This window comes from Eleutherodactylus coqui, chromosome 3 (genome assembly GCF_035609145.1).
Source record: "Eleutherodactylus coqui strain aEleCoq1 chromosome 3, aEleCoq1.hap1, whole genome shotgun sequence".
In the NCBI taxonomy this organism is placed as follows: Eukaryota; Metazoa; Chordata; class Amphibia; order Anura; family Eleutherodactylidae; genus Eleutherodactylus; species Eleutherodactylus coqui.
In genome coordinates this window covers 301,508,838-301,530,136 of record NC_089839.1, presented here as the reverse complement: position 1 = coordinate 301,530,136, position 21,299 = coordinate 301,508,838, and the positions used below count along the sequence as shown (strand labels likewise).

General features: G+C 42.5%; 2 protein-coding genes across 3 annotated transcripts in view; both read left to right on the top strand.

The window, feature by feature from the left end:
• ERICH3 (glutamate rich 3) overlaps positions 1-1,161 on the top strand; it is a 66,013-nt gene extending 64,852 nt beyond the window's left edge. For both annotated transcript variants that reach the window (XM_066597794.1, XM_066597793.1), the window contains exon 12: positions 610-1,161. In XM_066597794.1, coding sequence (XP_066453891.1) covers positions 610-1,031 — 422 coding nt within the window. In that variant the 3' untranslated portion in view covers positions 1,032-1,161. The remainder of the gene's footprint in view (positions 1-609) is intronic.
• An 8,348-nt stretch (positions 1,162-9,509) lies between these two features.
• LOC136620319 (mucin-22-like) lies at positions 9,510-20,627 on the top strand. Its single transcript, XM_066595016.1, has 3 exons — positions 9,510-9,678; positions 12,107-17,052; positions 20,318-20,627. The coding sequence occupies exons 1-2, from the start codon at positions 9,510-9,512 to the stop codon at positions 17,029-17,031; spliced, it is 5,094 nt and encodes a 1,697-aa protein (XP_066451113.1). The 3' UTR covers positions 17,032-17,052; positions 20,318-20,627.
• Positions 20,628-21,299: the final 672 nt, after the last annotated feature.

The following is a 21,299-nucleotide window of genomic DNA, read 5'->3' as shown; positions in this document are numbered from 1 at the left end:
CTGAAAATGGGACCCAGAACTCATGGATCAGAGAGGCATTACACAGATCACCAACAACAGGTAGCATAACTACCTCCTTCAGTCCAGGAACCGGATTTTGCCCCAAGACTTGAGGGTTGCTATAAATGAGCACTGGCATGTGAGTTCTACTTCAGGAAAACTAAAAGTTCTTCAAACTGGACAATTCCATTTATGATTTTGGTTAATAGTCACTTCAATATGCAGTCATTACATTCGTGTTGAAGATTTCAGTATGCTTCATGTATCAAAAGTAGCTGGGATATACATGGTGCTCTTTGTTGAAGGTCCATTTACAAAATGTAAACTACAGAGGGGTTGATGTGACTTATGAAACCTCTTGTATTCATGATCAGTTTTGATACATGAGGCCCAATAAGATGTGACAAAATCTCTTTTGAGGTAGAAAATGGCATAGAAATGGTTGACAAGAAACACTGATGGATTAAGGCGACATTCAACTTGGACCTACATTGGAAATGATCATGTAGATGGTAGTCTGAGAGGTCCCATGGTACAAATCTGTGACAGGCTTTGGTTTTTTGGTCATGAGTGCACATTAAGATTTCATATTTTTTCCCCCCATTGTAGATAGGAAACGCAGAGAATCCTTTTCATCTACCAGTACAGTAGATAGTTCCTCAAATGACGATGGCTCCGAGCATGATGACGATAAAGAAAGAGATGGTGACTATGAGTCAGAAAGCGACAAGGAGACGGAAACTAGTCTAGAACTGGACAACCATGGCAAGGATCTTGAGGTGGAAGAACCAGAAGAAGCAGACAAAAAGTTGACGAAGACACATCTTGAGGAACGTGATATTATTGTTAATGAGAACCATCATAATGTAGTTGGATCTCTGTCCAACAGGCGGGAAGAGGACAGGAAAACAGAGTGTGTAAATGATAGTAAAACTCTGGGTCACATGGATGAGGATGGCAAGTCTAATGCAGAAGAGGACTTAGAGCGTAAACACAGCAGTGATGAGGAGGGTGGTGAGTATAGGCCATGATCTGTGGCGTGCACCTCCGAGCTCCTGCATGCCACCTGTGCTGTGTTACCAGTGTGTTTACCCAATGAAGCATGCACAGTTTAATTCAAGCTCTGATTTTCAATAAATGAAAAACTCTGTAAAATGGAAACATATATTGTCCTTCAAGGTGATGTTTAGTTTAGAAAACCTGTTTTCCTACTAGAGCCTCCTCCTGTGACCCACGGACACCCCACAGTGCGATTGCAAGGGGTTTCCCTGGCAGCCGCATGTCTGACAAAGGTCTTCATGTCTACCATGTAACTCAGCCTATTAGACCCCGCCTCCACAGAGTTTAATAGGTTGTTATCATAGGTTTAGTAGAATGCACTACCTAAGTAATGCAGTGTACTATCCTAACAATCGAATGATCGCATCTTCAAGTCCCCTTCAGTGACTAAAAAATAGAATCAAAAGAAGTTCAACGACGTTTAATTTAAAGGAAAAATCAATTTTAAATAAAGACACATTTTTCATTACAAAAACCCTTTTTAACTTGATAAAATACCCCAAAATTTTTTGAAAAATCAGCACAAAATAGATATTATAGCAATCAGAGTGACCCAGACAATGAAAATATTTAGTATTTATCTTGCATGGTGATATTATAGCAATCAGAGTGACCCAGACAATGAAAATATTTAGTATTTATCTTGCATGGTGAACGCTGTAAAAATAATTTTATAAACTAATGGCACAATTACTATTTTACTGTTTACCTCCCAAAAACACAATAAAAAGCCATCCAAAAGTCACATGCACCTCCAAACACCTCCCGTAAAAAAGCAAGCCCTCACAGAGCTCCGCCCCCTGAAAAATAAAATTTGAATTGGTCTTATAATGCAACAATGCAGATTGATTTTCTTTAAAAACATGTTTTCATTGTAAAAAAGCAGTAAAAATTGTTAAAAAACTGAACGTTATTTTTACCGAATGGTGAAGGCCACAAAAACAAAACCCAAAACCAATTTGGAATTTCTTTTTTTTTTTCTATCTTCATCCCCCCAAAGCATTATAACTAGAGATGAGCAAATATACTCAATAAGGCTACTAGGCGGGTAGTGCCTTAGCCGAGTATACTCCCACTTGTCTGTAAAGATTTGGCTGCCGGCTCTCCCCCGCCGCTCCCCGCCGGCCCCCGAATCTTTAGAGACGAGCGGGGAGATACTTGGCTAAGGCACTACTCACTCGAGTAATGTGCCTTAGCGAGTATACTCGCTCATCTCTAATTATAACATTTAAAAATAGAACTTTTCCCAAAAAAGCCCATATCCAACTATGTCAACGAGTTATGGCTCTTGCAAATGGATTGGTCCATATGGCAAAATGTAGGGCCGTCATTAAGTGGTTTTACCAAGAAAAGAAGTTATTCCCTATCCACAGGACGGGGGATGACTTGCTGATCGTGGGGGTCTGACTGCTGGGATCTCCACTGATCCGGAGACCGAGGCTCCAGAGTGTCCCCGAATTAATAGCCTAGTGGTTGCATGTGCGCACTGCAGCTCCAGTTATTTAAAAGGGACTGCTGAAGATAGTGCAGTGATGTGCATGTGTGACCATCCCCCCATTTATTCACCCTCACTGCGGACAGGGAATGATTGGCCATAATTTGTCATAAAACCCCTTTAAAAATGTTTTTATTTTCTCCCCTAACAGAGTTTGTCACTTCTAAGTATATTCAGGGGTTAAATTTATAAATCAGCTTATAAATTGCTATGCAAATGCTGTGTAATCAGCGCCTTTGTGTTGTCGTTACCGATTCACGATAACATTGCTGCATTGTTACGCTTTTCGCTTTCTTTGCTCTTTTGTGTCTTATTGTTCTTCCGGCGTGTTTGAATTAGTACAGCATGTACAGAATAAATTGAGTGGCGTGCCGTCAGTTTTTCAGATTACGCATTCCAGGTTCTGCCTTCCCTTTGTTTATTAGCTATGCTGAGAACATTTTAAAAAGGTTTTCATGGGTTAAAAAGTTTTTTTTTGTTTTTTTTTTTAATTTAAAAAATTTAAAAGATGCAAAAAATTGGAAAACATTGCTTCTGGGATTTATGAAGATCCGCTATACCTTGAGTATAAAAAAATGTGAATATGATAAAAAATGTTTATAGGGGTTTTTATGGCAATAAATAGTAGATCACTTGGGGGTATGCCGCCCAGAATCCCTACCGATCATCTGTTTACTGGGCCAATGCATTCTTACGCTGAGCTGATTTCTACAGGAAGCGGACAGCTCAGTTCTTACTATAGTGGCCAGGCTTGGTATTACACGCAAAGGTCTTATTCCCTTCAATGGGAGCTTTATGTGTAATACCAAGCCTGGCCACCACTGTAAGAACGGCGCTGTCTGCTTACTGCAGTAATCAGCTGAATGCACGAGCAAACTGACCAACAGAATAGCTGATCAGTGGGGATGCTGCTGATCTACTATGGATGGTCATCAATAGTTTTCAAGTGGACAACACCCATAAGGGTAAGTTACATCACAAAGCGGAGTGATTCTTCACCTAACTCCTCCATCGTTAAACCTGAAGTCTTGTGATTGATTCCTCCAATGTGTCAACAGAAAATGACCTATTGTGTAAGTCAAGATTTAATATTAAATATATTTTTCAAAAAATGTTTGACTTTTTTATCTTCAATGTCATGATCTTTTTTTAAAAAAAAAACTAAAATCCTGCAGTTTTCATGCTTACAACTATGGGCCCTTTTACATGGAATGACCTGTCGGGCGCAGATGCCCAATAGGGCGTCTCAGTGATAATCGTTACGACCTGCCTGTATTCACAATGAACAGGCAGTCGTTCATGAATCAACGACTGCCTGTTTACACGGGCCGATCCCTCGTTCAGTTTTCTGCATACAGAAACTGAATGTCGAACGAGAAGAGAAAGAATTCTCGTTCATCATTCAGTTCAGCATTTACACTGAACAGTAATCAGGATCCAACGGAAATCTGAATGATTAATTGGCCCGTGTAAAAGGGGCCCCTAGTCTAATAATAGTCTGACACTTCCTTCTCTGTAGAGAAAACTTCTCATCCATCATCCCATTATCATCAGAGCCAGGATTACTATGAGGGGTGTCACCTATATACAGATGACATGGAATCCCCCAATCACAATAGGTTATGTCACAGCTCACCTCCTCCCCTCCCCCCTGCACAGGGCACAGAAATTACCCACAACACTCCTCCATAGAAGTCAACTGGTTCCCTCCTGTCCATTGTATCTATGGCCCATGAGGCTGCTGGAAAAAAAGGAATATTTCTTAGTACTGTTCACTGCAACCCTGCCCCCATAGTCATGTACAGACAAGAGGATAAAAAAATCAGAAAATAAAAACAGATTCAAAAAATGGAAAATGTTTCATTATGTGGATTTAATTAAATATACAGGTGAAATATTCCCCTTAAGGGCGCCCACCCACTGGCGTTTTTTTTTCCCTGCGAAATTCGCAGCATTTTTTTTTCTCCTGGGGTCTATGGGACTTGTAATGTTAAAATCGCGATCGCGATGCGCAAAATCGCAATTTACCGCGAATCGCGGTAAATTGTGATTTTGCGCGATCGCGATTTTAACATTACAAGTCCCATAGACCCCAGGAGAAAAAAAAATGCTGCGAATTTCGCAGGGAAAAAAAAACGCCAGTGGGTGGGCGCCCTAAGACACTTAGAAATTGTGAAATTAACCAACTGAATAAACCTAGAAAAGACGCAGCAAACAGAAGAAGCCTGAAATATCCTGTAAACCAATTGTGGGATTCAATAGAGAATAAGAAAGTTGACCTGTCATGGCTCTTGTTACAGGGATTAAAGTTTTGCAAAATTGTTGAAAAAGGACAAAAAGAAAAATATTCATTTTTTACAAATGTACTGAATTGTTTTGTGGAGTTTTCTTTTACACATTTATTGTCTTTTACAGCACAAATACCCCAAAGTGACATTTTGTGTGCCGTATTTGTCCTGTTACTGCCTCTATTTTATTGATGCCAGCTTTATGCCACACCAACAAATGTAAACTTGCTTAATTAGTAGAAGCCCTGAGGAATGAAAATCTGTCTTGGTCATGTGATGATCACATGACTGCAGGATCTGACTGCATGCAAGTTTGTTTGTAGTCTGTAACCATGGAGAACTATCAACCTGCATAGGAGCTGGGGACACAGAAGAGTTGGACATTTTGCAACCAAGACTGTTTCCCAAGATACATTGGTTGCAAAAACTGACACACTAGAGATGAGCAAATGTACTCGTTTAGGGCGATTTCGCAATCAAGCACCACTTTTTTTGAGCATCTAACTACTCGGGCGAAAAGATTCGGGGGGGCGCCAGGGGGCGGCGGGGTGGAGCGGGGGGTAGCAGTGGGGAATGGGGGGAGCTCTCTCCCCCCACTCCCCTCTGCAACCCCCCGCTCACCCCCGGCGCCCCCCAAATCTTTTCGCCCAAGTAGTCAGTTACTCAAAAAAAGCGGTGCTTGATTGCGAAATCGCCCTAAACGAGTACGTTCGCTCATCTCTATTAATTAGCAATTTCCTGTTATAGTGTTATGTGAATGCAGGGGTGTCTCCCAGATCAGCCCCAAATTTGCAAACCCCTCTTTTGGTCCCAGCAGTGTGTTTTCAAGTATTCAATTCTTGACTCAGTAGCTTTGTCTGCAGTCTTTTGCACAGATCTAGCAAAGTTTAACTTGACTATCAACACATTATAACTATCTATGCTACTGTTTATTTGCCCTTTAAATAGCTTTTTAATGTCTTTCGTTGTGTTGAGATAAGAGCTTTTCAATAGCTTAGCTTAAGATGAGATAACTTGTATCATGGTCAAGTTAAACTTTGCTACATCTGTAACGCTAAGCACAGACACTGCCGAAATATACTATAATATCTTTATCTGCAGCTAAGCATTCAACAGACTTGATTTCATTAGAATACTTTATTCTAACAGCGGTAAGTATTTCCTTGGTGCCTGATAGCTGCTTATCTCTTTCCAATTTCTGGTATGTAATAAGCATGATTATGGATAAGTAGGGTCTGACACTGAGGGAGTGCTGATAAGTCCTTGACTTTGACCACAAAAATTGACATAGAATAATGAAATTCGGAGTTATTCTACATGGTCTCCTCGGATATCAATGCAGTTCTGACTTCGGTGTTGAAACTTCTTCAACCCATCCAGACTGAACACCTCTCGTTTGGTGGCAAAGCAGGAATCAGCCGCTGCAACTGCATCACAAATGGAGGCAAAGTTGGTTCCCTTGAAGTGTTACTTCAAAGTAGAAAACAGATGATAGTCCGAGGATGCCAGATCAGACACATAAGGAGGATGATCCAGCCCCTCGAAGCCCAGGTCTGCCAGTTTGCTCTGTGTGGGACGAGGCATGGCCATGCAAGGATACTGCGCCCTAGGTCAACTTTCTGCATCTTTTTGACTTAATTGCCTACTTTAAGTTAGCCTGATGTGTTTTGTAATACACAGCCATGATAGTAGACCCCTTTGGATGGTAGTCGACAAGTAGTAGCCCATCTTTATCCCAGAAGACAGAAGCCATCATCTTGGATGATGACTTCTGCACTGTGAACGTCTTTGGACATGGGGCACCACTGTGTCTCCTTTCTTTTGACTGCTCTTTTGACTCAGGATCATAAATAAAAATCCACATCTCATCCATCATCGCCAATCGAGACAGGAAATCAGTAACATCCTGCAGAATTCCTTGGGAGGCATGCTTTTGATCTGCTGACAAACATTTTGGGACCCACGTGGCCAACACCTTCCTCGTGTCCAGATGATTGTGAATTATGGACCCATAATGTTCAGTGTCTTGGCTATCGTCTTTGCAGAAATTTGCGGGTCATGGATGCCATCTATGATTTCTGGAACGGTGACCAATGGAGGTCTCCCGGAATGGTCTTCATCATCGGTCTTGAAGTGACAGATTTGAAATTTGGCAGCGCAATTTTTCACCTGATGTTTGTCCAATATCACCATGAAGGTCTTTGGCCGACATCCCTTTCGGAAACAGGAACTTCATCACTGCTCTGCTTTCCTTCACAGTGAAATCTGCTTCAGCCTCCACCATGTTGTCTTCAAACTTGAGTAACATAAGAATAACATATGGGATATTGCCAAAACTTGCCCACATAGCATTTCCAAGATTGAGCTTTCAAATGATGACTTCTGCTGATGTGAAAACAAATGAAGATCACAAAGCCAAGGACTTATCCCAACTTACAGGAAAGGCTTTAGCGAAGGAGACGACTTAACCGCTTATGTTGGAGAAGGATAGTGGGTACAACCTGAGCAACAATTTGGTGACATCGTCGGCACGCACCCCGGAATACTGAAAGGTCAATGTAATGACAACCTTAAATGAGGGTTTCCAGCTTCTTGTGATATTACGGCTGGGAGATGCACCAAGTATCAGTTAGCAGCACCAGTTTTACAGAAATGTACTTGTAAAGGGTATGAACACTTTTGCAACCATTTTTATATTGATCCAATGTATCTAAAGCAAAAATTTGAACTATACAAATCTTATCATTTTGTGCCTACAGCTACTATTGTGTTTCCCCAAAAATAAGACCGTGTCTTATATTAATTCTTGTTCAAAAAGGTTTAACTTTTTTACACGTATAGCTGCCTGGACACTATTTAAATTGACTTTTTAAATTAACAGTTAGCAGGGCTTAAATTTGGAGTAGGGCTTATATTTCAAGCATCCTCAAAAAGCCTGAAAAATCATTTTGCATCCTCAAAATTTCTGGAAAATCATGCTATGTCTTATTTTCAGGGTATGTCTTATTTTCAGGGAAACAGGGTATGCAGGCTTATGTGTCTCCATGGCTATAGACTACAAACCCTGTTAGCAATCCGATCCTGAATCATGTGTTAAGGTGCCTTTACACGGAGAGATTATTGTCCGTAAAATTGCTTGAAACAACGTTTTTTGGCCTTAGTTTTGGCACGTTCACGCAGCCACCAAGAGGGCACTGAGCAAGAAATCGCTAATTAGTCGCTTCAACTCACTTTAATGAAGCGATTAGTGAGTGAGTTCTCGCTCAGTGTAAACAGGAGCCATTCAATCCTTGAGCGACTGCCTGTTCATAGTGAATGGGCGGCCAGAAGAAATGCCCGGCCGATCCTCATCCAATCACTGAACGACTATCTGTGAAAGCAGAGAAGTTATATTTGTTAGAAAGACTGTTGGGCATTTATGCGCCGGACAGTTGTCTCTTGTACAGGTACCTTAAGGCCGCAATCACACAACCATTTTATGGGTGCATTTTAGGCTTTGTATATGGATGAGCATCCTGGCCTGATCGCGGGTCAACTGACCTGAACTCACGGCATCATAGGGATCTGTGATTCAGTGAGCTCAGGTCAATAGAACTACGGTCAGGTAGGGACACTCATCCATAATATGCGCCTATAATACGGTTGTGTGTCATCTAGCTGTGGTTTAGGAAGAAGTTGAGGCAGAGGGACTGGAGGATCAGACTACGTTGGCTTTGTAGTTTATCACCAGTGGAACGCGTAGATCTGCAAATGGGCACAAGATGTTTAACCAATGCCGTTAAGGGTTGGCCGGCAGAATCCGACACAGATTATTCTGCATGGATTCCACCTCCCAAAACCGCTCCAGAAATATGCATCTGAGCCGTGGATTTCTGCTGTGGCTATGCAAATAATTGGCCTCGGCTACGCAAGCAGATTTACCCATTTCAAGGGGCAGATCCAAGTATAGAACCCCGATGCAGGTTCCGCATGAAAACAGCATAGAGTCCACGTCAAGTGGCGACATGTCACTTCCTTTTTTCCACGTGTGGATTTGAAATCCGCGTGTTACAGACTACAGCACCAATCACTCCCCATTGAGTGTCATGGGATGCGGATTTTCTGCAGAATTTGACAAGGAATTGGCATGGACTCCGCATCAATTTCTGGGGCAAATATCCGCCATGTGAACATACCCTAACGAAGCTACTTCATTTTGCAGAATCACAGATTACATAGAACTTGACATTTCTGTGCATTATATGGGCAGCCCATTGATTTCAATGGGGGCAGTGTAAGGGAATTGAATGCTTGCTGCCAGGATCCCCCACAGGTGATCACAGGGGTCCTCCGAGTCAGTTTACATGTCATCAGCTTATTTTCTGGCCAAGATGCAGACAACCTCTTCAAGCATACGCCTTCAATAAAAGGACTATTAAATTGACTTCCTCTTTACAGTTCCCTCCAGGAAAACACCATAGGAGGTGCGTATTCCTAAACTTTACGCCAAATGCTATTATGATGCTTATAACCAATCGTATGAGGGGGCGATGACCCCATAGATATCAGTGCATGGTTTGAGCATGACTTTGCTTTTGCCTCCTGTCCTGCATGGATGTAACATTGACCCGCAGCGCTGCTTCTCTGCTTCTCGCTGAGTGCAGTAAGTGCGTTTACCTTGACCAACCATGTCTCATCCTTTACCTCCTGTGAAATTTGCTATTTTTCTTAAAGACTGCAAATCAGTCCAGGAAAAGATAGCAGAGGCCATTGACAGTAAGACAAGTCTGGATTCTGAGCCCGAGCCCAGCGACTCCAGTACAGATGAAGAGGACAGTTTTAAAGGCAGATTTCAACGTAAGATCAAGTGTTTATTACATTAACAGTCTTGACCCAGTGGTGACAAGTTACTAAGACGCCTAATAGCAAACCTTTAAATGGGGTTCCAGTCCTCAATGACCAACATCAACAGAGGTCAAGAAATGGGAGCCTGAAGATGGTCCTTGTTCTTATGTGCCTTGGCCTTACCTCCATTACCTCCCGCTGCTCTTTTTCCCACCCATCATTTCCTACGGGGGTTATACCGAAATAGACTGTCCATAAGATAGGTAATAAAACTCTGATCTTACCCCCGACACCCCCACAATCCCGTCACAGTCTTCTTGTCACTGTGGGTTCGCTGCACCAATCCGCAGTAAGACAAGACTGAATTGAGCGGCAGTTGCGCATGCGCGATGGTACTGTACGCATCTCAATGGGGTGATGTAAGTAGCCAACTATAAGTGCTGTTTTTTTTCCGTTAACCCCATTGAAGGTGAATGGAGTGACACAGTGTATGTGTGAATGCTGCTCCACTTAATCACCCCTTCACTGCGGTGGGTGTAGCAATGCCACAAGGAGGAGGAAGGGGACACGGGACCCAATTCTTGAGATTGGTTGGGGGCTCAGCAGTGAGAACTCCACCGATTAGATTTTATCATCTACCCTATAGATAAGTGAGAAATAGAGATGAACGAGCAGGCTCGTCCGAGCTTGATGGTCGATTGAGAATTAGTATACTCGAAAGTACTCGTTACTCGAGTGAGCACCATGCGCGCGCGCGCGCGAGAGAGAGATGGTCCCATACTTCCATTCAATATCTACATCTTAATGTCATACAGCGTCCATATAACCCTGCCATATATCTCCCACTCAATATTCCCATACAAGATGAAAAAGCTTATGGACACCTTTGTAGGGCCATTTACTTTTCCACTTACATGCATGTATTTTGGGTTGACAATTATTTGCAATAGGGTTTGAATTAAAGTTTTCCACCGTTTTCCTCTGCAGCTTCCACATATCACTGTATAAAGGTACTGCTGTCTCGATAGGAGATCCATCAGTGTGCTGGACTGACTGCGCGGTTTTCAGCCCTTTTCTCTTATCTTCGGTCCTTTTTATCAGCTAATTTATGACCACAACGAAGATAGATTTTGCTGCGGTCATAAATTAGCTAATAAGAAGGTGCAGAAGAGGAGAGAGTGGAGGGAAACTAAGCCACCGCTTCAGCCTCACTGACGGATCTCCTACGGAGACTTAGACTGCAGTTTCTGCATACAGTGATATGTAGAAGCTGCAGAAGAGAAACAAAGCAATTTTTTAGGTTTAAAAATAGTTTTATTAAACATTTTCCAACATTACATGTTCGCATTAACAAAGATGAAGGGGATTGGGCAGGGTAGAGGGTAGGGAAGGGCAGTCTTGAGTCTTACTCAATATGGCTATTTCAACAGTAGTAAATAGGTGGGACAAGGCAAGGAATCCTCTAGATCGATCATTGCAGTCTTTTATTTTAGCGGTCTCTCAGAAGAAAGAACTCTACTAGAGATGAGCGAACGTGTTCGGCTCCGCCCCTTTTCACCCGAGCACCGAACTTTGCGAGCAATTCCGTGCTCGGGCGAAAAAAGTTCGGGGGTCGCCGTGGCAGCGCGGGGGGGTGCGGCGGGGAGTGGGGGGGAGAGGGAGAGAGAGAGGGCTCCCCCCTGTTCCCCGCTGCTGCCGCCCGCGCCGCCGCACCTCCCCCCGCCGCCCGGCGCCGGCCGAATACTTACGCGCGGACACTGAAGTCCTCGGATAAGCCGGTGTCTGGGTGCGTAAGTGTTCGTTAAGAACACGTTCGCTCATCTCTAAACTCTACCATCGGAGGTCCCCGTATTACAGATAAACTTGATCAACTTAACCTCTATTAAAACAAGCAGGGAGGTCTATCTGTGTTAGGGTGGGATAGCGCCATCTTGGGCCTCCGCTTGAACTTTCATATATGGTCAGTAATAGCTATATTTTTCTCCATCTCACCCAGTAGCTTTCCCCTTCTGACTAAGCACCCACAAGCCCGCTCCTCCGGGAGTAGACCCAAGATAGGGTGAAACAATGCAATATATTTATTTTTATTTTTTTAAAATATTTTTATTTTTTTATATATTTTTTTTTTAAATTTTTTTAATTTTATTTTTTTTTTAATTTTTTTTTTTTAAAGAAACTTCATTGCAAGAAATGATTGTCAGGCCAAAATACATGCATTTCATTGAAAAGAAAATAGCCCTCCATAACCGTTAAATAATAAAGTGGTTTGTGGTGGCATGGCACAATGAAGGACCCTCGAATTTCTTCTAGGACTCTAGTTCTTGGGGGCCTCAAAAAAAGGGGGCATTGATGTGCTACAGGGCAATAATTATACTGAAATGAAGCAGACCGGAGTTTCCTTACTGATATCTACAGTAACGATATGATGTGTATTTCACAGACTTGGTGAACTTTCCATTACAAGAGCCTCCTAGCAGAACTTTCCCCGAAGGTCATCATGATGAAGCAGTAAAACTGGGAGATGACTCAGAACAGAGGATTATCCTGAAACCTGAAGAGATGCTGAAGATTAGTGGATCTCAGAGGATGGAAAATGTGAACCCTAAAACCGCACCTGAAGAAAAGAACGTTAGGAGTTCAGAGGAGTCATCTCATGTGATTGCTAAGGAGAGGTGTGAACATGACGGTACAGCTGCTGGGAATGAAGGTGCATGTGTTGATGGGGCTGCTGAGAATGAACACGCAACTAGTGAGGTAACCAAAAAGAATGAACATGCTGATGTGACTGTTGAGGAGAAAAATGTAATCGGTGATATGAATGCTAAGATTGAAACCATTCAAGGTCATGTGACTGCTAAGAATGAAGATGTACCTGCTGATGTGACTGCTAAGAATGAAACCACACATGCTGATGTGACTGCTAAGAATGAAACCACACAAGGTGATGTGACTGCTAAGAATGAAACCAAACTAGCTGATGTGACTGCTAAGAATGAAACCAAACTAGCTGATGTGACTGCTAAGAATGAAACCACAGTAAGTGATGTGACTGCTAAGAATGAAACCACACAAGCTGATGTGACTGCTAAGAATGAAAACACAGTAAGTGATGTGACTGCTAAGAATGAAACCACACAAGCTGTTGTGACTGCTAAGAATGAAACCAAACTAGCTGATGTGACTGCTAAGAATGAAGATGCACCTGCTGATGTGACTGCAAAGAATGAAACCATACAAGCTGATGTGACTGCTAAGAATGAAACCATACAAGCTGTTGTGACGGCTAAGAATGAAGATGCACCTGCTGATGTGACTGCTAAGAATGAAACCACACAAGCTAATGTGACTGCTGAGAATGAAACCAAACTAGCTGATGTGACTGCTAAGAATGAAACCACACAAGCTAATGTGACTGCTAAGAATGAAACCAAACTAGCTGATGTGACTGCTAAGAATGAAGATGCACCTGCTGATGTGACTGCTAAGAATGAAACCATACAAGCTGATGTGACTGCTGAGAATGAAGCCACACTAGCTGATGTGACTGCTAAGAATGAAGATGCACCTGCTGATGTGACTGCTAAGAATGAAACCACACATGCTGATGTGACTGCTGAGAATGAAGCCACACTAGCTGATGTGACTGCTAAGAATGAAACCACACAAGCTGATGTGACTGCTGAGAATGAAGCCACACTAGCTGATGTGACTGCTAAGAATGAAAACACAGTAAGTGATGTGACTGCTAAGAATGAAACCAAACTAGCTGATGTGACTGCTAAGAATGAAACCACAGTAAGTGATGTGACTGCTGAGAATGAAACCACAGTAAGTGATGTGACTGCTGAGAATGAAACCACAGTAAGTGATGTGACTGCTGAGAATGAAACCACAGTAAGTGATGTGACTGCTGAGAATGAAACCACACATGCTGATGTAACTGGTAAGAATGAAACCACACAAGCTGATGTGACTGCTAAGAATGAACAGGCATCTGGTGATGTGACCGCTAAGAATAAGGATCCAATGGGTGATGTGGCTGCTACGAATGAAGATATAACTGGCGATGAGACTACTAAGAATGAACATGCACCTGGTGATGTGACTGCTAAGAAAAATGCAATTAGTGATGTGACTGATAATAACAAAATTGTAAATGGTAAGGTGACTGCTGAGAATGAACATGCAACTGGTGATGTGACTGCTAAGAATGAAACCATACATGCTAATGTGACTGGTAAGAATGAAGCCACACTAAGTGATGTGACTGCTAAGAATGAAGTTGTAAGTGGGGATGTGACTGAGAAGAATGAACATGCAACTGGTGATGTGACTGCTAAGAATGAACATGCACCTGGTGATGTGACTGCTAAGAATGAAGATGTACCTGGTGATGTGACTGCTAAGAATGAAACCATACATGCTAATGTGACTGCTAAGAATGAAGATGCAAGTGGGGATGTGACTGAGAAGAATGAGCATGCATCTGGTGATGTGGCTGCAAAGAATGAAGATGCAACTAGTGATGTGACTGCTAAGAATGAAGATCCAACTGGTGATGTGACTGCTAAGAAAAATGTAACAACTCATGTGACTGCTAAGAATGAACATGCACACAGTGATGTGACTGCTAAGAATGAAGATGCAACTAGTGATGTGACTGCTAAGAATGAACATGCACATGGTGATGTGACTGCTAAGAATGAAGATGCAAACAGTGATGTGACTGATATGAGCAAAAATGTAACTGGTAAGGTGACTGCTGAAACTGAACACGCACCTGGGGTTGAGACTGAGAAGTATGAAGATCCAACTGGTGATGTGACTGCTAAGAATGAAGATGCATCAATTGATGTGACTGCTAAGAATGAACATGCATCTGGTGATGTGACGGCTAAGAATAAAAGTGCAACTATCGTGGTGACCGCTGAGAACGCTGATGGGACTGATGAAAATGAAGGTGTACATGTTGATGGGAGAATCGAGGTGTCTAAGAATGAAGATGTTCATGGTCAGGTGATTGTTCAGAATAAAGCTGTACCAGGAGATGTGAGCACTGGGAATAAAGAAGGGACTGCTGTAAATGAGGATCCACCGGCTGGTGTGACTGCTGAGAATGAAGAGGTAACTGGTGATGGAACTGGTGAGAATGAAGTAGTAAGTCTTGGTACAACGTTTGAGAATAAAGCAGAGTGTAAAGATGGACCCACTAAGATCAGTGCTGATCATGAAGATGAATCTGGTGAAGGAAATGCTGAGAAGAAAAACGGAACTGGTGCCATGACCCTTGAGAATAAAGATACACCTTGTGATGGAACTCCTAAGAGTGAAGATACAACTGGAAATGTGAATGTTAAAGGTACGTCTGGTAACGTGACTGTTGGGATGGAAGATGCATCTGGTGATAAGACTGCTGAGAGCAAAGATGTGTCTGGTGATGGGGCTGTTAGGAATGAAGATGTAGCTAGTCATGTAAGTGCTAAGAATGAAGATCAACCAGTTAATGTGGCTGCCAAAAATGAAGATACATCTAGCAATGTCACTGTGAGTAATGAAGATGCGACTGTTGATGCAGAAGCTAAAAATGTAGATCTACCTAGTGGTGTGACTGCTAAGAATGAAGATGCACCAGCGGATGAAAATGCTAGGAATAAAGAATCCATTGATATGACTTCTAAGAATGGTGATGGAACTGCTGAGAACAGAGAAGTATCTGGTGATGGGGCCACTGGAAATGGAGATTCACCAGGGGTTAAAAGTGTTAAAAACAAAGATGTCCCTTTTGAAGACTCTGTGGAGAACAGAGATAGACTTGGTCATGCGATGATTTGGAAAGAGACATCTGGAGAGGCAACTGGTAATGTGACTGCTGGGAATGAGCAACCAACTGCTGATGTGACTGCTGAAAAAAATAAAGAGCCAACTGGTGATGTGACTGCTAGGAATAAAGAACCACATTGTGATGTGACTGCTGGAAATAAAGAACCAACTGGTGATGTGACTGCTGGGAATAAAGAACCAATTGGTCATGTGACTGCTGGGAATAAAGAACCAACTGGTCGTGTGACTGCTGGGAATAAAGAACCAACTGGCCGTGTGACTGCTGGGAATAAAGAACCAACTGGTAATGTGACTGCTGGGAATAAAGAACCAACTGGTGATGTGACTGCTGGGAATAAAGAACCAACTGCTGATGTGACTGCTGGAAATAAAGAACCAATTGGTGATGTGACTGCTGAGAATAAAGAACCAACTGGTGATGTGACTGCTGGGAATAAAAAACCAACTGGTGATGTGACTGCTGGGAATAAAGAACCAACTGGTGATGTGACTGCTGGGAATAAAGAACCAACTGGTGATGTGACTGCTGAGATTGAAGAACCAACTGGTGATGTGACTGCTGAGATTGAAGAACCAACTGGTGATGTGACTGCTGGGAAAGAAGAGTCATCTGGAAATGTGACTTTGACGGACAAAGCAATTGAGGAACATGCTGTAAATCATAACTCTACTGGAGAGAATCAAGAACTCCTCAAAGTAAATGCCAAGAATGAAGAACTTCATGAGTCTATCCAAGCCCATGAAGATGCATTGACTGTTGTAAGTAAGGACAATGCGATCCACATAGACATGAATGAAGTTGCAAAAGTTGATGGAGAAGTTACAAAAGAAGAGGCACCAAATGTTATGAATAGTGAAAATAAAGATGTTCCTGGTGGACTAAACCATAAAAGTTCTACAGCTATGGGGAATACAGATCTAACTAGGCCTGAAGGTGATGGAACACCTGATGTAATAAGTATGAAGGTAGGAGACGCTTCGAATGGTCACCCAAGCCCTTCAGTTAAAGTGAATGCTGAGAATGAAGATACTTCTAAAAGTGTTAAAGGTAGAGAATCTGATGCGCCTGGTGTTCAGACTGCAGAAACTAATATTAAACCGAGTGCAGTAGATGTTGAGCGCTCGGCCACTTTAGTGCAACCTGTAAGTAATGAAGATGATGATGCAAAATCAAATAACAGGTCTGAAGATGAACTGAAAAATAAGGAGGCAGGTCAAAAATCTACAGATATTGAAGAACACAGAACTAAGAAAGACTCTGCTGAAGGTCTGGATTTGAGAACATCTAGTGATGAAGCCAAAGATGATAAGATGCATGGTCTACCTCAACAGGAAAGGATAGATAAAGCTGAGGAACATCCACTCCTCATCCCAATGGAGCCAGCCGAGACATTAAAAAATGAGACTGACAAAAGTAATGATGATGTGGTGCAAGAATCTACGACTCGTGGCATGGAAATGCTTCAAGTTCTGGCTAGAGCTGGAGGAGAAATGAAAGACTTGGAACAAACCAAGGGATACTAAAAGCCTGGAGAAGACACCAAGGTAAGAAGAACTGTGAGTATTTAGGAATTTACCATATCAAGTCTTGTGTTAGGATGTTCTGTCTAGGGGGACCATTGTTTCTTGCTTGCATGCAGCCCTTTCAACTATTACAAGCAGGTTGTAATTTAATGGATCTGTGAAACGAAAGCCGAATGGATACAAACGGAATCGTTTCAGTTTTTTAGTCCGTCCCGCATTAAGTACAATGTATACAAAAAGCGGAAAGCTGCATTCTGTCATTTCCATTTTTTTGGACAGAAGAAAAAGCTGTCATTAATTTTAATAAGAGCTGCACCTGCAATTACAAGCGTTGGCCACTGACAGCGGTTGGAGCAGCAACTTCAACTTCAACCCCTGCGTATTATAGCGGGTTCTCCATCAACAGTGGTCCTGAGCAGCAGACCCCACTGATCAGCTATTGATGGCCTATCATAAGGTCATCAATACTATTTTCCTGGAAAACCAGAAAAGCTATTTAAATTATCTGTATAGTGTTTGCAGCTCCATTTTTTCAGAGTTGAAATCCCCTGTAAAAAGCAACAAAGTACCATAGTATGGAAGGCTGAAGAAAGACATTCAACTATTACCCTGCAAAAAAAAGGCAAATGGTAAAACTTTGCTATCTGTATCCACCACTAGAGGGAGCTTAAGAGTTTACTGCATACTTTATATACAATGAATTCCATAATAACCCAGTATGCAGTAAACTCCTATGTTCCGAACGCGTTGTATGAAGTGTGTTATGACATTAAAGATCATTAACTTTGATCTGTAGTAGTACATCGGGTTATTTTCCTGCCTGAGCGTCGAGCCTTTTTTATTCGTTTTGCACATTTATGTTCCCTCTATGGGCGGCTACAGACAGCCACAATGTTATCATCAATATACAATAGTAATCGGTTCCAGGATGGCCGCTGAATGCTGACAGTGTAGTATGATGAAACCAAAACTCTAAGGAAAACTGGTAACTGGTTCCGAAGCTCCAAAATGTAATACAAAATGAAGACTAAAGAAAATGATGCAGATAACTAGTACAGATAGAGCAAGTCTTTATATATAAGGCCGCTCTCACACAGGCATCTGTTAAAACGCTGTGTTTTAACGCATTTTCAACCGCGTTCAATAGTGTTTGACAATGTTTTTTAATGCACCCCATCATAACAATGGGTGATCAGGCGTCTTAAAAAAATGTGGAAACACACGAAAATAGAGCAGACAGGCGGATTACAGCACCTGCCATAAACATTTTATGGCACTTTTGCTGTGCAAAATGCAGAAAAATAGAGCAGGACCTCATATTTTGCGTACGCATGAAGTGCGCCCGTAAAACACGCTTATAGGAAGAAACCCATTAAAATCAACGGGCTCAATTCTCTGTGTTCAGTGCATGCAGATTTTGCATGCGCAAATACCTGTGCAAACACGTCCGTGTGATACCTTCCTTAGGTGGACATTTAAGAAACTTTATGCCAGTTTTCTGGTGTTGAAAAGTCACACAATTTTGAGCAAGACCAGTTTGAGCAAACGATTTGAGATTTTTCAGCCTTCTGCGAAGTAGGAGAGGCTTGTTGGAAGGGCAGCGTGACAGCCACAGACCGAGAGATTTATGTACTGTTTGCACTACAAACAGGCATAGGCTATGCGGGAAATGTATTCCTGGTCGGGACCAAGCGTATAATTCTGTGAAGGCGCATGGAGCTTCAGGGTGCGCTGAATGAATGAAGAGGCGGGCACCTCTCCATCCATTTAGCGCAGCGTTTGCTGGGGGAAATCTTATGAAGCCCGGCACGGGAAATGCTTAGTAAATTTACCCCCTTAAATTTAGGCTAAAAGTATAATAACGTGACCAGGTGTAAATAATAAAAAATAGTCACGCGGCTTTAATAAACTCGGTGCATGCCATTTAGACCAATGGTGCAGATTTTGGCTCTGTTTTGGATGCGGAACTTGTGGCGAAATTTTTTGCTACAAAAATTCCACAGCATTTCCACTACGTGTGAACATACCCTTAGGGCTCATGTCCACGGGCAAAATAAGAATTAAAATCCGCAGCGGATTTTAGCTCTTCTCCTGCCCGCGGATCCGCACCCCATAGGGATGCATTGACCACCCGCGGGTAGATAAATACCCGCGGATCGTCAATAAAAGTGATTTTAAAAAAAATGGAGCATGGAAAAATCTGGACCATGCTCCATTTTCATGCGGGTCTCCCGCGGGGACGGCTCCCGCGGGCTTCTATTGAAGCCTATGGAAGCCGTCCAGATCCGCGGGAGACCTAAAATAGGAATTTACTCACACGCTCCGTTTCTTCTCTTCGCGGCGGCGCCATCTTCTCTCCGTCGCGGCCGGATCTTTTTTCTTCGGGACGGCGCATGCGCGGGGCACGTCACCGACGTCATCATGCGCATCTGCCGAGCCGAAGAAAGAAGATCCGGCCGCGACGCAGAGAAGAAACGGAGCGGATGGGTGGTGAGTTTATTCTTATTTATTCTCATTTTCAGCGCTCATGTCCGCGGGGCAGGAGGGACCCGCTCCGGATTCTACATGGAGAATCCGTAGCGGGCCTGATTTTCCCCGTGGACATGAGGCCTTAGGGTGCATCCACACGTTGCAATATTATTGCAGATTTTGTACTGCGGAAAACCTGCACCAATTCTGCAACACATCAAAATCAGTGTCAAAAATCCACACCATTGGTGCAAATTTTAACACGGTTTTTGCCCCGAATTCACAGCAGAACTCACCCCTTCATTTGAACGTACTCCTTTATATTAAAATTCGAGATCTGAGTTCTCTCTTGTGTCCAAATTAATTAACGATGATCATTGGAGAAAGTACAAGATACATCAACTGTGTGAAGTCACCACTGTGCTCTTTCTGAGGGGACCAGCCCAGTGTTAGCTTTATTAATAGCATAAATAGAACAAAGAAATGTATAGCGTCCAATCACAGTAGACAACGTGTTAGTGTTAGACTTCTTAATTCTTTTATTGCTACTTTCTGACGAGTGAATACATAATGTCACGTGTTGCTTACTGTAGAAAAGAATACAATGACTAAATATGGTCTTCAGGAAACACTCAAACCCCAACTACAAGCACAGCTCAGTCAGGAAAACAAGTGTAACACAGAAATCACCTGACTACTTTCACAAGTGAAATCTGCTGTGGATTCGAGACAAAAACTGCATCAAAATCCACACCAAAAAACAAAAGCGCTACAAGTGAGCACACCCTAAAAATGTTTTTCATTTCTTTCTTTGCAGTTTCAAAAGCAAAACGAAATGGAGGAAAATGGAGGCGAGCAGAGGATTCTGGGTTATTATTGGAAACAGGATAAACTAGAAAGAGCGGGAAGCACAATCAAGAAAATCTCTATTTTTCCTATATATTTCTAGATTGCTCTTCTATCGGGGACACATGTAATAATGTAACAGCAGAGATTATATATTACCAGTCAGCTGTCTTTGTATGAGAACCCTTTCTACATGTTTACAGATCCTTCTGGTTTTCTATATTGAGTCTTTATCAGGGTCAAATATTAAAATAAGAATAAATGAATTAATTGACAACAGTATTTAATAAATATTATCCATATATTACATCCATGTTCTGCTTGTATCACTGGAGAAGACGAACATTCCATTAGAGAATCCCTGCACCGTCAGATGACTTATCAGTCAGCCGCCACCTATCACCTACCTTAAAGGAAACCTGTCATCAGGCTTGGACCGGTCCATGAGGAAACAGGTGGATCCCCCGAGGGCCCTGGCCAGGATTGGGCTCCCACCTCCCCATGGGTGGCATATGACAGAGTATATTATATACTGTACATATATAGATAGCTTATAGTATTGTATCCATCCTGTTTATATAGAGGCATAAGCCGGCTAAGATGACATGTAAGTGTAGTTGCACTTCGGGGTGTATCCTCCCTTCCTGGGCCTAACCTTCTCAACAATGCTGTGGGGCCCCCCATCCTCATAGTGAACTATAACTCCCAGCATGCCACAACAGCTGCAGGTCTTCAGGTTCCTGCAGGGTACTTTTTGCCCATGTTGTGGCCATTACAGCATATGCCATAAATGCCACCTCTGGGATCGGCACCAATCAGGTGAACAGGAATCCACCAATTCCCGCCCAGCACATTCTCCATATATTTCGGTGGAGACCGGGCCGGGCATCAGATAATATTTGCATGTACTATACCTGTACATTGGACCCCCAGAAGGAATTTTACTGGTGGGC

What these genes read in the sequence shown, in the direction of transcription:
- LOC136620319 (XM_066595016.1), top strand. Translation starts at nt 9,510, where the DNA reads ATGTCTCATCCTTTACCTCCTGTGAAATTTGCTATTTTTCTTAAAGAC. An exon ending in TTTTAAAGGCAGATTTCAAC is followed by an intron (nt 9,679 to 12,106) that starts GTAAGATCAAGT and finishes TGTATTTCACAG; the next exon opens with ACTTGGTGAACTTTCCATTA.